The sequence below is a fragment of the Dromiciops gliroides genome, chromosome 1 (genome assembly GCF_019393635.1).
Source record: "Dromiciops gliroides isolate mDroGli1 chromosome 1, mDroGli1.pri, whole genome shotgun sequence".
NCBI classification, from domain to species: domain Eukaryota; kingdom Metazoa; phylum Chordata; class Mammalia; order Microbiotheria; family Microbiotheriidae; genus Dromiciops; species Dromiciops gliroides.
This window is the reverse complement of record NC_057861.1, coordinates 528719199-528734198: the sequence shown is the minus strand read 5'-3', so window position 1 is coordinate 528734198 and position 15000 is coordinate 528719199. Positions and strand designations below refer to the sequence as shown.

At 37.6% G+C, this 15000-nt stretch overlaps 1 protein-coding gene across 1 annotated transcript in view; it reads left to right on the top strand.

The window, feature by feature from the left end:
* Positions 1-14712, top strand: part of WIPI2 (WD repeat domain, phosphoinositide interacting 2) — a 30063-nt gene extending 15351 nt beyond the window's left edge. The window contains exons 8-12 of the mRNA XM_043994880.1: positions 1412-1519; positions 2659-2823; positions 4186-4293; positions 8969-9099; positions 9866-14712. Of these exons, the coding sequence (XP_043850815.1) occupies positions 1412-1519; positions 2659-2823; positions 4186-4293; positions 8969-9099; positions 9866-9978 (625 nt within the window). The 3' untranslated portion in view covers positions 9979-14712. The remainder of the gene's footprint in view (positions 1-1411; positions 1520-2658; positions 2824-4185; positions 4294-8968; positions 9100-9865) is intronic.
* Positions 14713-15000: the final 288 nt, after the last annotated feature.

The window sequence follows — 15000 nt, the reverse complement described above, 5'->3', positions numbered from 1 at the left end:
TCTCCCACCTGAAGTTAGCTAAAATAATAAATATAATAAAATAATAAATAATGATAAATATTTTAAAGTGTTTTGAATTTCCGATAAAAAGACATTAATACACAAGTGGATTTACCTGCAGGGTTAGGGGGAGTTTCCCTGATTGTATGCAGTACCTTCATATCACGAATATTGTGTACAGACATTCTTCTAGGCATACAGTGGATTAACTAAATGTGGTATGCAGTACCTTCATATCACGAATATTGTGTACAGACATTCTTCTAGGCATACAGTGGATTAACTAAATTGTGTGGCACCACATGAATCTGGAAAAGGTTTGACTACCTTATTCCCCTCCTAGCATAAAGATGAGTTGTATTGCATAGTTACAGTTTTAGCAAAAAGATTCTACTTGCTATTGGAAAATTTTTTAAATTGTATCCACAGCATGAGCTGGCCAAGAAGACATGGTCATGACCCACCTTTGACATAGATTGGTTATGTGACCCTGGCCTAGTTACTTAGTCTTTCAGTGCTCTAGGAAACTCTCTAAAGACTACAGTAGCAGAAAAGGTGCCAACCTGCATTGGTAGAGGAAATTTCTCACCAGCAGATCCTTAAATTAATGAAACCACAAGTCTTACCTATCCCATGTCATGCTAAGTAAGTAGCAGATAGTACAGTAAGCAGTGTAAATAGCAAATACACTTCTCTACATAGTGTCTGAGGCTGGATTTCAACTGAAGTACTCCTGAATCCAGGGCTGGTGATTTACCCACTGTGCCACCTAGCTGCCCCGGTGATTATAAATTATATAAGGGTTTTAAAATCCAGAATCTAACCTGGTTAGCTATAAGCTCTTGAACTAGCACTTTCAACCTGCTATTCAACAATTCTGAAATAATTGACACAATATGAAAGACCCCAAATCAGTATGACCTTATTATAAGTGGAACATAAGCCTCTTGTTCTTTGTGAAAATAAATTATTTTAGCTACAATTAAACCTATATATACTACAGAGAACACTTCACATTGATGCTTAGATCAGTGCTTTACAATGATACATAGAAAGTTCTACCATGTTAATGGCATTAAAGGTTGCTGATTTGCATTACCTGATGTATGACAAATCACTTAACCTCTGCAAGTTCATAGTATGTGCTTATAAATGTTCCTTTTCCCTAAAGATTGCTATATTCACCATAAGGAACATGGGACTAATAAAAGTCTTAAATTAATTCATTGTGATGCAATATTTTAGATTTTTTTTAACCCCTCCTACTTCATGAGGGGAAAAAAGCCAATTGGGAATAAGTCCCAAGTGTCCTGTAAGTAAATGTTTTGTCACCATAGTCATATCCAAGAATGTTTTATTTAGAGGGTGGAACAGAGTTAAAAAGTGTATCTTTATGTATTCTCCTCTCCAGGTGTGTCAGCATCTGCTCTTTGGCCTTCAGTATGGATGGAATGTTCCTCTCTGCATCCAGTAACACTGAAACGGTGCACATCTTCAAACTTGAGACTGTGAAAGAGAAGTGAGTCAAAATACTAGGTTTTAGAAACCACTGCATAAACTTGGAAATGGACTGCTTCTTAGAGGAGTTTGAGTTGAGAGAGACAAGTCATTAGACAGTTAAGTAATAACAGTGGCTCAAAGGCTGGTCCTGGAGTCCTGGAAGTGTTCTATCTAGCCTCAGACACTTAACAACTGTGTCCCTGGACAAGTCAATTAACTTCTGTTTGCTTTAGTTTCCTCAACTATAAAATAGGATCACTTATCACAGTTACGAAGATCAAGTATTGCTATCTGGTACACAATAGATGCTTATCCTCTAGCCTTTGGTTGAACATTATCTCTTTAAACAACTCATTCCTCTTTTGGGTGATTCAAAGCTTTTCCTGTAATTAAACCTTAATTTGCCTCTTTGTAATTTCCACTTTTTAACATCTGGGATAAAAAGACTTTCGAATGAAATACCCCTTCTGATACTTACGGCCTTTGACTATAGGCAAGTAACTTAACTTCTCTGGTCCTCAAAATTTTTTCATCTGGAAAAGGAGAAAATAGAATAGATGCCAGATTCTCAGATCTTATCCACATGACACCCACCTTTCAAGTATGTAAAGACAGCCACCTGAATCCTCTCCAATCATGTTAATCCAGCATGATTACCCTCTTGCCCTTCTCAGGGTTATTAGTATCTTTCCTAAAGTGTGATACCCAGGATGCTAAAATAGTATTCCAATAACTCAAATTAGGCTAGCCTGTGCTATTCCTTTCTTTTAAAATGCCTTTGTAAAAAATTGCTCAACAATCAGGAAATAAGCTTATAAAAAAATTTGTTTACATCACATAAGTATACAACTCCTGAGTTTTTATGCCTGTATTTGGCATTGAAATGTGCATATTTTGTCTTTATAACAATAAAGAAATGGAACGGTATTAAGCAGTTGTCTATTACATGGTGCTGCAGAATTGCAGAATTGAGACGTTTTTTCCTTCAGAAAGCTTTCTACTTCCTTGATTTTCTTGATTTAGGAATGTAGAAAGGTATTTCAAATGTCACAGGCTAACATTGATGAGGAAGTAGAAATTGGAATTCGTAGCATGTTTTTCTATGCCTGGAAGATTTCCATGATACAAATCAAGAAAATTAACACTTATTTCTTCTAGACCTCAGGAGGAACCCACTACCTGGACTGGTTACTTTGGAAAAGTGCTTATGGCCTCTACCAGTTATTTGCCCTCTCAAGTTACAGAAATGTTTAACCAAGGTAGAGCATTTGCTACTGTCCGACTACCATTCTGCGGTCACAAAAATATCTGTTCACTTGCCACGTGAGTATGGTGATTGGTGTTTGCATAATCTGATTTGCAATGTTTATATTGAATAGCAAGGGAGTTTTCCTAATGGTGCAGCTGCAGGGTTTGAGTTTGCTTAATAGTTGTGTGATTGGGCAAATGCCTTAACCTCTCTCTGAGCCTATTTCCTCATGTGAAATGGCTTAAAAAACAAGTTTGTTTGCTGCCATCATGGGATTTTAGAGTCTGAAAATTTTAAAGCCTAACATAGAAACCTTATATCACCGGATAGTAACACTTTTAGTGATATCTTCTAATTTGCATTCAGAAAAAGTATTCAAAGAATTAGTTAAATAGTCACTTTGATCTGAAAAACGTTGAACCTAAGTTGTCAATTATATCTTAAACATTAATTCCTTAGTTATTATATAAGTACCCAGTCAAGGAATGCCCTGAATATAAGTAGCTATAGGTGAATAATGATGGCCTTTTACATTTTGATTATGTATCCTCCTTCATCTTTCACCAGAATCTGAAGGTATTTAAACAAATTCCTCTTCTGTGCACTCAATGATTTTTAAAAATTAGCTTATTTTTATTGATGCCCTTTTTTTTTATTCACCTTCCCCCCTACCTAGGATGGGATGTTACCCATCCCCTGTGACAAAGTATACCCACATTGTCTTTAGTAGTACGCCATATTTCCACCTCTGCATTTTTCTCAACTCCTGAACTACCAAGCTTGGTCATTATTCAGCATTCATTTTTGTTTTCCAAATTCCCTTTTTTGCCCTTTTTTTTTTTCTTTTTTTTGGGGGGGGGTGGGGCAATGAGCATTAAGTGACTTGCCCAGGGTCACACAGCTAGGGTGAACTGTCTGGATTTGAACTCATGTCCTCCTGAATCCAAGGCCAGTGCTTTATCCACTGCTCCACCTAGCTGCCCCCTCCGAATTCCCTTCTAATAATTTCATTTTCTTTGACAAGGTCAAAGTTAAAATACCCATATTTAAAGATGAGGTTTGAAGGGTTTTTAGTAGCAGTTTTACAGTTGTTTTGATCTCATTCAAAAGTGTATGTTTCCTCACATAGATCTTAATTAACTAGTATTCTTTTGAGGTATAGTGGAAAAGTGATTTGGAGTCAGAGGATCTTGTTTTCAAATCCTTGTCTATATGACCTTGGGAACTGCCTTGCCCTCTCTCGAGTCTTTGCAAATGAGTGGACTCTGAGGTCCTTTCCAGTGCTGAATCTGTGACTCAGTGACTGGTAATTTGGGGGAATATATTTAGCTATCCATGGTCATTCAGCAAAGTCATGGTGGTATGTTGATAAGGTTAAGCATAGTGTAAGAAATGTTGCTGGAACTCTCACCTTTAAATCACTTTTTTTACTCTAGAATTCAGAAGATTCCCCGATTACTAGTGGGAGCTTCAGATGGATACTTATATATGTACAACTTGGATCCTCAGGAAGGAGGGGAGTGCACTCTAATGAAACAACACAAGTAAGTTTACCTAAATGATTTCACAAGTGTACTGCCTTGGGGGCAGCTAGGTGGCCCAGTAGATAAAGCACTGGCCCTGGATTCAGGAGGACCTGAGTTTAAATCTGGCCTTAGACACTTGACACTTATTAGCTGTGTGACCCTGGGAAAGTCACTTAACCGTCATTGCCCTGAAAAGAAAGATTTTAAAAAGTTCCTTTTTCTTTCAAGAAGTGGAGGAGGGGAGAATTTTATCTTTCAGTCAAACAAAGTAGTAGCTAGCATTTACTTTATTTTCAATATTGTATTTTTGAAAGTCTTGACACAATTTTCAGATTTGCTAGATTTTGCCTTTATTGAACATTACTTTTAGCAGCTAGGTGGCAGAATGGATAGAGCACCAGCCCTGGAGTTCAAATGTGACCTCAGACACTTGACACTTACGTCACTTAACCCTTATTGCCCTTCCCCCCCAAAAATGAGGCTTGATATAATATGGTAATGAGGTTCTTGAAGATAGGAAATATTTTATTTTTATCTTTATATCCCCAGAACCTAGTTCAGTTTGATATATAAGCTCTTAATAAAATGCATAATGATATTTTGGACAGTGAAGGCATTGATATGATTGCATGAAAATGCGGAACACTGGAATTAAGCAATACTCTTGCTTTATTGATTCTTACTTTAAGCAAACAAATACAGAAATTACTAATTAGTGGAAGATCTTAATGTTTAATTTAGTTCCATCTGTTCTTGGTTTTTTGGTTTTTTGGTTTTTTTACCTTTTCAAAGAGATAGAGGAGGAAAGAATTGACTGTGTAGCTATTTCCTGGGCTAGGTCATGCAGGTAGATCCCTCAGGTCTTGCTCATCACCAGATTCTATGGACTTCTGGTAGTTGTGTGGCTTTTTGAAGCTCATGTGATGATAACCTGGTCTGTTTCATTTACTCAGGATCAGGAAAGACAACACAGAGCCAACAGAAGGAGCACTGTGTGTTCATGTACAATAAGACCCGTCCCTGGATCTCTGTACAAGGGCTGATGGGGCTCTATCACACTTGGAAGCAAAGTTACCAGGCTTCCACATTGACTCAATGCACATCCACCATGGACTGAATACTCATTGGCCAGTCTCCCCATTATACTTTTACTCCATGCCACCATCCTCATCTGGCTGGCATGTATTTTGAATATATTGTCCTTATCTAGAACAGTTCTATAGGGTTACTGGAGAGGCTGCTGGCTTTTCATTTGCTTCCCTGGTGCCAGACAGGAGTCAATGGGACTGTGTAGAATTTTATATTTTTAAAATTTTTATCCTGAAGGTTGTACATGATACTGTGAATATTTGTTATGTACTCCTTGCTTTTATTTTTTCAAGTATGTAATAAATTTATTGTGTCACTGTCCTCTCTGTATGTGATTGCTCCTGGTCTTCAGTTGTGTTTCCAAAAAAACCATGCTCCATTACTGAGCTTGGTGTCAGGCAGGTAGCTCTTCAGGGCTAGCTCCTCACAGGAGTTAACCACTGTGACTATCAGCAAATTCTGCTATATATGATACTTGATGGGCTTCTGGTAACTTTATTTTATTTTCAGTTGTAGGATTAGTTGGAAGGGGAGAAGTTGGATTTTTTTGTTGCCTGACCAAAAAAAAATACTCATTCACCTAGGATCAGGAAACTATGCAACCTTTTTGGAACCCTATATGTAGTGGGTCTCCCCCCACCACCACCACCAGTATAAAGTATGCATTGCATTATCATGCAATTTCATCATTGATCCTCTAATAGTGATTAGTCATTTCATTGATCACTCTTTTGAAAAGGCATTTTTACAGTGTTAGTAGTTCTTTTCACTCCTCTTGACCAGGTTCTGTGAAACCATCCATTTGGACATTTTCTTATTCTATAAGAAAATTCTATATCTATTCTATATCTACTGTAGTAATACACTATGATCTTTTCATCCATGCCCCCCCTCCCCCATTGATGGGTGGTTAATAAGTGCTGTGTACCTTCACTTCCATTTTTTTATAACAATTCATGGTTTAGATCTTAAAAGGCAGATTCAGCAAAGAACATTCTATTGTATTTATCAGAGGTATTAATGAGCTTGCCTTGGTACTCAAAATAGCATTCCCATGCCCAAAGTCAGAAAAGAGAAATTAGGTTTCCCAATGGAGCTTCCCAGACCCTGTGAAATTATCCTTACAGGGTTTACTGTGGGTCACCCCCTAAGCCTCAGGTGACAAACTGGTTTTGTGTAGCAACTGAGTACCATGAGCTAGAGCTAGCAGGCCCTGGGAAACTCTCCTCTGCTCAGGTCCTACAGACGGGATTTATGCCTATAAAACTTATTTGTGGGTTCTAACAACATAGGACCCTAAACTTTTCTCTAGGGACTCCTGATAACATTAGGGAAACCATCTAGGTGTCTGCTGGGTTTCTGAAAGGGAAACTCTGGAAACAATCCAGTTGGATGTCCAGACAATCTGTTTTTCCACAAGGGGCACAGCAGATCCTTTTGGTCCCTGAAATAGAATACCCAACGTTTTCTTGATCTGAAACACAGAGGAAATCCACACAAAAATCTCAAGGTGTCTCTATATGGATCGTTCCAAGAGTATACCATAAATAATTCCAAAAGGACACCCAAATTTTCCTGCAAGAATCCAACTGGGATCTTTCCTCCCATCCTCCTCTTTCCTTCCTCCCACTGTTCAGAAAAAGAACCCTCCTAACAAATTGCACAGGCCAACAGAACAAAATCCCATAATGACTGTCTAAAATAAAGTCTCTAATTTCCTTTTTCTTTTGGGGGCAATGAGGGTTAAGTGACTTGCCTAAGGTCACACAGCTAGTAAGTGTCAAGTGTCTGAAGCTGGATTTGAGCTCAGGTCCTCCTGAATCCAGGGCCAGTGCTTTCTCCACTGCACCACCTAGCTGCCCCTCTCATTTTCCTTTGTAAGTCCATCACCTGTCATGAAGGATGGGATAATGTGCTTCATCTCAGTACACTGAAAACATGGCTTTTCATTGCATCAAGCAGAGTTTTTCCAAAATCGTTTTTAATAAGGTTATTATATAAATTTTGTGGTAGTTAGATTACATTACATTCAGACTATAAGTCAAGTATTTAAGAACCTATGTGCTAAACACTGCTAAATACAGATTATAAAGAAAGGCAAAAAGTTTCTGTAGTCAAGCTCAGTCTAACAGGAAAGAAAACATGCAAGCAACTAAAGATGTAGACAAAGTATATTGGAAATCATTTCAGAAGGAAGGTACTAAGATTAAGGAGGACTGCCAAAGGCTTTCTTGGTCCCTGATAATGAGGAAGTCCCAGATGAGAGCCTACATAGCACATGCATTTGGAAGCACTCTCCCAACTCCAGTCTAAACACCGATGTGCAAAGAAAGCACTGGAATAAAGAATGCAATTTCTTTTTATGAAGAAATATTTACTGAGAAGGTATAGTAAGGATGGTTACAAAAACATCAAGCCACACTGGGGTACACCCCCCTTTGTCTCCAGAGAGACTGAAGTGCTGACAAATATAAAGAAAGGGAAAGGGGTTGGGGGGTTGAGAGGCTAGGTCCAGTTTGACCTTGCTTGAAGCTATTTTTGGTTCAGCAAACATTTATTAAACTCTTAAATATACTGGGAATATAAGGATATATACAGTGTAAATGTGTGTGTGTGGTGGGGGTAAGGTCATCTCAAAGGGAAGGCTAACAGTGAAGGCTTTCCTGATTCAGGAAATGGACACTGAGTTGTGGGAAGGAAGCAAGGAGGGAGGACATTGCAAGAATGGTAGTCAGCAAAAAGGCAGGAAGTTCAGAGATGGAGAGTCTTGGGTAAGGTACAGCAAGAAGGGGTGGGGGGAGCATGTTATATGGTTAGACTTGGGTTTTAGGGAGATGAGCATGAAGGTTGGAGTGGGAAGAGACTTAAGGCAGAGAGAACAACCAGAAGGCAGTAGTTCAGGTGTGAGGGAATGATGGATGGTATGCACCAGGGTGGTAGCTGGGTGAATGGAGGCAAGAAATGTTAGGAAGTAGAATAGCAGCATTGGAAATGTGGGATGAATTCAGTGGAGCAGTCTGGCTGACAGGTTTTGGACCAGGAGAATGGTAGTTCCCAATAGTACAATAACTCAGGTCCTCTTGAATCCAGGGCCCATGCTCTATCCACTGCGCTACCTAGCTGCCCCAGCAATAGCCTTTTAAGTGGTTTTTTGGATTGTTTTTGTTTTGCTTTTTTTATCTCTAGCATTTGTTATGGGGTGCTTGAATTCCAGACAGTGGCTTTTCTAACCTTGTGGCACTCACAAGGTTATAATCTGGTCCATTCTATCTCAGATACTCATTCCCCTAGGGATCTAGGAAGACTATATGACAGAAACAAACAGGTGTCACTATGCCTCCATAGTCACGAGGTAACCAAGTAAGGGAGAGTGGAAACCTGGCGGCAGGCAGGTTACTGCTACAAGTGCCACTATCTCCCCACAATTCAAGGCTCATAGTATTTCTTTTTCCTTACTTGAAAGCTTCCTGGGGAGGCATTTAGGTTCTTTTGCAGGACTGTTTAGGGTGTACACATGTTTTATAATCTTCATTGTACGTATCCTTTTCCTTGTTGGTGCAATATTATAATTCATCATCGCAGTTATTTTTCTAAATTTCTCCAGGTTGGATGGAAGTATGGAGCCAGCCAATGAAATCTTAGAATCTGCATCTCATGACCGTCCATTAGTAGCTCAGACCTATAGTGCTGCTGTGACAAGAGGTGCTTATGTACCTTCCTCACCTACGAGACATGGTAAGGGTGGGGAGTAGCAGCTTTCATTACAGTAAATAGAAATCTTTCAAATACAACCTGCCTGGTGTCTGCTACTGCAGGTTCTTTTCCTTGGGCGGGATTAGGATGGAATGGTAATTGCTGTTTGATATCACATAAATAGGCTTTTAGAAACTATTTAGATTTTTCAGGTCCAGAGTTCCAATTTTTTTCTTATACATACTTTCTATTTTTGTTAATCTTATCAAAGTTGTCATGACTCGGGATTTCATTTTTTTTTCATTGTAAGAGGTATGTAACACCTTAAGTGCCATATCCCTTCAATTTTTCCTTTGCTTCTGTGATACTTGTGGTGACCTTTTTAAATCTGCCTAGTCAGTTGCTTCAGAGCACCAGTCTACATCTTTAAAAATCTGTATGCCAGGAAAATAATTTGTGGCTCTGCTCTTCTTTTGATAGGCCAAACAGTGGAAGAGCAATTGTGTTAACTTCTCCATCTTTTCTACTAATTAACTTGCTTATTAATTATGGGTAGTCAGTTATGACTATACCAAATACTTCTTAATCCTTAACTGTCCTGATAGCGTTTAAGTGCATTTCATCTTTTGAGTTTTTCATCAGTACACATTTGAAGTTCAGAATTTGTTTCAGTATCTTGACATAGGGAGCATAAGTTAGAGTTGTAGATTTCTCAGAATATCTCAGGCTAAACTTGTACAACCTTTTTCAAGAGCAAGAGTTCTTATTTTTCATTTCCTCCAAATACTGTATCACCATTTCTTTGCAGCATACACAGAGGACCTGGGTGCAGTGGGTGGTGCTTCTCTGGAAGATGAAACCAATGCACTACGATTGGATGAAGACAGTGAGCATCCTCCCATGATTCTTCGGACTGACTGAACTTTAACCTGTGAACTCTAACCCCTTGAAGCAGAGAACACTGGCTTGATACTTCTTTTGAGGACTCTGTGTTAAGCTGCTATGAACTTTGACGTGATTTGGGGAGACAGGATGGCAGACACATTAAGTTGTAGCCGTAGACTAATTCTATACTATTGAGAAAATATATTGTTTTCAACTCTGTGGCTTTTAATCTTATCTATTTTAGCTTTCTTGGTTGGTGGTTTTTTTTTCCATTTATTTGCCAAAATCAGCTCTTTGGTGAACCCATAGAACCTCCTCGCTTTGCATGCATTCATGTGCCAAGCTAGCATACGAGAAAGCGAAGCCACTTTATAACAAACTAAAGTTTGTATTTCTTTTTATACATGTATATAATAGTAAGTATATATAAAGAAAGTGTGAAGACATGATTCTTAATGCTGAGGTTGGTTCTGCACTGACAAAGTTCCAGAAAGTTTCTTATGCATGGGCTTGTCGGTGTGCTCTAGTGACTGACGTGTGACCTTTTGACACTCTTCAGTTCCCCACCCCTGGACCATTTTTTAAAAATATATATATTTTATTTTATTTTTCGTTAATTAAATTCCTCCTGAATGTTGCTCATTTGTGGGACTTCTTCTGTGGTGGACTTTTCTTTTGTGGGAGTTGGACAAGGGAGGTCTGTTTTCAGATTAAAAGCCAACTCCTTCACCTCAGCACATGAAGTAGAAAAGTACTTAAACATCTAGAGAATAAGATACATGTGGAGTTAGAACATCTGTTCCTTATTTTAGATTTTAGTTTTTGGTTTTTTTTTTTAATCAGTGTGCTGACATTAAGAAGAGTGCCTATCAACTTAGTTTTCCCAGGAAAGCACAAAAAACTTAAGTTGAATTTGTAGCTAATCTGTATTCTGATGGTAACTTCACCCTTTACATTTTGTAAGGGGATCTTTATGAGAATTCTTGAGGCACAAAAATATGAGAAGAAACTGGATATAAAAATACCTACTCAGCTAGGTTATGTTCTGTGTACCTTTGTGTCCTCCTTTCTTGATGTATTTAGCAAACTGTGATTCTAAATGTCTTTACTTTCCCTCTTCCTTTTTTTTTTTTTAATGGGAGATACAGGCTAAAGCATCCTGAATTACCTCAAACTCTGCATTCCAAAATAAGACACAAACCAGTTAGTTTATTTTGTGATAGAAAGTAATGATTTGAAAGATATAAATCTAACTCGGGGCAGGGCTTAAATTTTGGTAAATAGAAGCAAGAAAAATGTTGCTTAAACTAGTATTTTTGGTTTCACAGCTGAGTTTTGAATAACAGGCAGGAATGAAGGAGAGTTTTTCAGATTTGTTCTTTGTGTCTTGGTCACTGGCTAAATTAAACTATCTATGAAAGGAAAGTTAATTTACAGATGGTAACCAAAGTTACCGTCAGTAAAACAAATCTCTAAGGCAAAATATGGCTGCATGTGATCTCCTATCTCTTCAGACAGCTTCTACAAGCTGGTAAAGATAAGGAGACAAATGGTATAGGTCTGGTAAGCATCTAAATGAACCAAGTGGTTTTTTAAAAATGAGGACTGCCGTATCTCCCTTTAAAAACTTTTGTTGTATTCACTGGAGCCTTGCTATACAGGGATTCCTAGGAACAATGTGGAGTCATTGAGGTATCTCTGGGAGGAGTTGAAATAGAAATGCTGGCAGAATTTTAGTTTTGTCATAGTCCTTTGTAGCATGGCCCTTTCTACTTTTGTATTTTTGTAGATTCCATTGTCCGTAGCTCAAGTTATCGAAAAGCCTTAAGTTTTCTGTTTTAGTTCTCTCCACTAGGGTATAGCCTAGCATTGGTTTTCACGTCTAGGTTTTGCCATTCAAAAGAGTGAGAAGTGCTCCCCTTAACAGTTCAAAACCTCACTTTTATGAATAAAAAATAACTTTTTTTTAATGAAGGAGCTGCTTTTTCCTGTCCTTTGAGAGGTCATTGACATTATTTTGGGAGCATGCCTGTCTATTTATTTATTTTGGTTTGAAGGGCTGAATTTGCTTTCATAATAAGGCAGATAGTTACCTGGGGCAAAAGATAACACATTTGCATTTTTCTTCTATAATTATTAGTGCCAAAAGTGTTTTTGAAAGATGTGACTGGCAGAGAATGGAAGTTTAAAATAAGTAAAAGCTACTTTTATTAGAAAATAATTGACTGTTTAAAGTTTTAAAGTACCTCAAATAGAGGTAAGCATTTCTCATTGAGAGCCTACTTTATTGGTGAACTTCTGTCTACTCTTTTAGCCAATCTTTTCACTGCCTCATTATTAGTACCTCTTCCATTTGGGGATGGAAAGAGAAAGGAAATAACTTAATCTAATTTAATATCTACTATTAAATATTAGTAGTATTGGTAGGGATTGTTAGTGCCTCCAGCAAGTGCCACAGGTTATCTTTGTATTAGATGTACTGATATAGCAGAGATGTATGGGACTAAAAATTAGAATATACCTTGGCCTAGTTCTACATATCCTATTAATTTGCTGAACTCAGTCCCATTTTTTGTTAAACCAAATTTTGTTGTTTTCCTTATATATATATTTTTTTTAAAGAGAGAAAGAAAGCCTAGTGAACTAGTTTGTCAGGATCAACTATTGAATAAAAACTTAAAAATAAAAAAACCACTGCAACTCACCTGATGGTTGATTCAGTTCTAGTCCTTGGATACAAGGCTTTGTAGAAAACCACTACTAGCCACGATTAGTGTCTCGAATTACATATGGATTTCATGTGCATGCTATTTTTATTCAGCTCATTATTTCTGGTACTAACTGCATACAGTCCAGCCCTGGTTTGTGGTAAAGTTGAAGGCTAGTTTTATAGCCTATCTTGGCACTGATTCTTCAGCATTCATAAGCCAAACAGACTCTAATGGTATTTGAATTACTTTTTCTTTCAGAGTGTGTCTTCTAGCCTCTCGTGTTAGCATATGGCCCCACTAAAAATGAAAGCTCGGGGCGGCTAGGTGGCACAGTGGATAAAGCACCGGCCCTGGATTCAGTAGTACCTGAGTTCAAATCCGGCCTCAGACACTTAACTTACTAGCTGTGTGACCCTGGGCAAGTCACTTAACCCCAATTGCCTCACTTAAAAAAAAAAAAATGAAAGCTCATTTGTCATAGTATCTCTGTATTAATCAGAGACAGACCATCAAACACCAATTTTGGCTGTGAACTGGCCATCTTGTTTCTCGTGTCCTGGTTAGGGATTTCTAGTGACTCAAATGTCTAGTGGACCAAGATGCTACCTTGGTATTTATGTATTCGGTTTCTGCTCCTCCCTGGCGCCATGAGAATTATATATTGGCCAAATTATTAATTGAACCTCTCCTATCTTAGGTACCACTCAAGCTGTACTTACTCCCACTAAGTCTGGTTTCATTTCACCTCTTTCCAGGATATCCCTGGGGCAAGAAAAAGTCAGGAGCTGCCCCACCAATTGTGATTTTGAGTGATTTCAAAAGTAATGGAGGGAACAACTGAAACTTCTGGATGCTTCCTTTCTACTATTGACCTTTTTTGTTTCCCTTGCAGCCCCTACACAGCCTCTTTTCTTTTCACAGCATCTCTTCTTCCCCATAACTACATGCAGTGTCACACACAACAAATAAGACTTGTAAAACTGTCATGGAATGATAAGAGATTTTTAAAATGTAATGTTGACTCTCAGACAAAGGGGCTAATTATAGATAATTGCATAAGGAAAGTTGAGATCCTACAGATGATAGTGACCGGAACAATCAAACTGAGTTGGAAATTTTTTTGTATTCAATTCCTTTTATATTTTATATTTTCTTGACTTTCATAAGTTGGCACAAGTTACATGAAGCATGACTTTATAATAGGTATAGATAAGTATCTCTTGCATGCTGAATGACTGAGTTACTTAATTGAAAAGAATAGTTGATAGTTTTGTGCTTGAGCAACTAAAAATCCAAATAATTTTACAAGTGTACTTAATAATTATCAAAACCAAAAAGGATGCAGTTAGGCGAAAGCTTTTGTCTTTTGTTCTATGGTTCCCAGAGTTGAGAGCTAATAGCTTTTTCTTCTTGACATAAGAGGATAGCACACTTGAGCTATTGGTGCAATTTTGGTAGAATACATTATCTAGAACTCTGGTTCTTTGTGTGTGCATAATTTATTTCAGGTTGAAATTACACATTTGGAGGCATTTATCAAGAAGCCAGATTTTTCATGTGTAAATTTTATTTCTCACCTGACCAGGGTCATAATGTAGAAATAACTTTGGTCCATATTGGATCTCTTTTCCCCTCTCAATACTTTGTTCACATTGTCTTAAGATTCTGCAAGTTTCAGGTAAAATTCCTGAAATTGCTTTGAATAGACATGACTTTTTCTCCTTTTTTCATCCTTTATCAATGATGGACTAGGGAAGAATTTGACTTTGAAAAGTCAAACCTTATTAAAGCTTAAAATTTGATAGAGCCTTTCATTGTCCCACCTCCATATTGTCTGGTGCGTTTTTTTTTCTTTAATTTAAATTTTTTCCTTTTCCCACTTCGTTTTCGGATGAAGCTATAGCATGTGTTGCTAATGTTTGTCTTGTATGTGTGTATAGAGTGTAAAAGTATGCTTACAAATTACATTCCACCCCATGAACTGTCCGGATTTGATCAAAAGTCCCTTGCTGTTAGAATTCTATAACTACATAAGACATTAAACCTGTGTTGTTATACATGTTGTCTTTCTTTAATTCATTGCATGTTCACAGGAAAGTAGTACATCTATTTGTAAGAGGCATTCATCTTAATTCTACTCAGAACATTTCAGCATCAATAGCATCAGAACTCTGAAGGGAGATTAAAATCATACTAAGAATTTTGTTTACATGAATTACTGCCTTGTGTCACTTATTTTTAAGAAAGTATATTATAAATCATTCTACCAGAATTCTTTGCTTATGACCTAATGTCATTACATTTTTATACCCCAAGATCATTTTGTTTGACTTTTGGGACACATGGG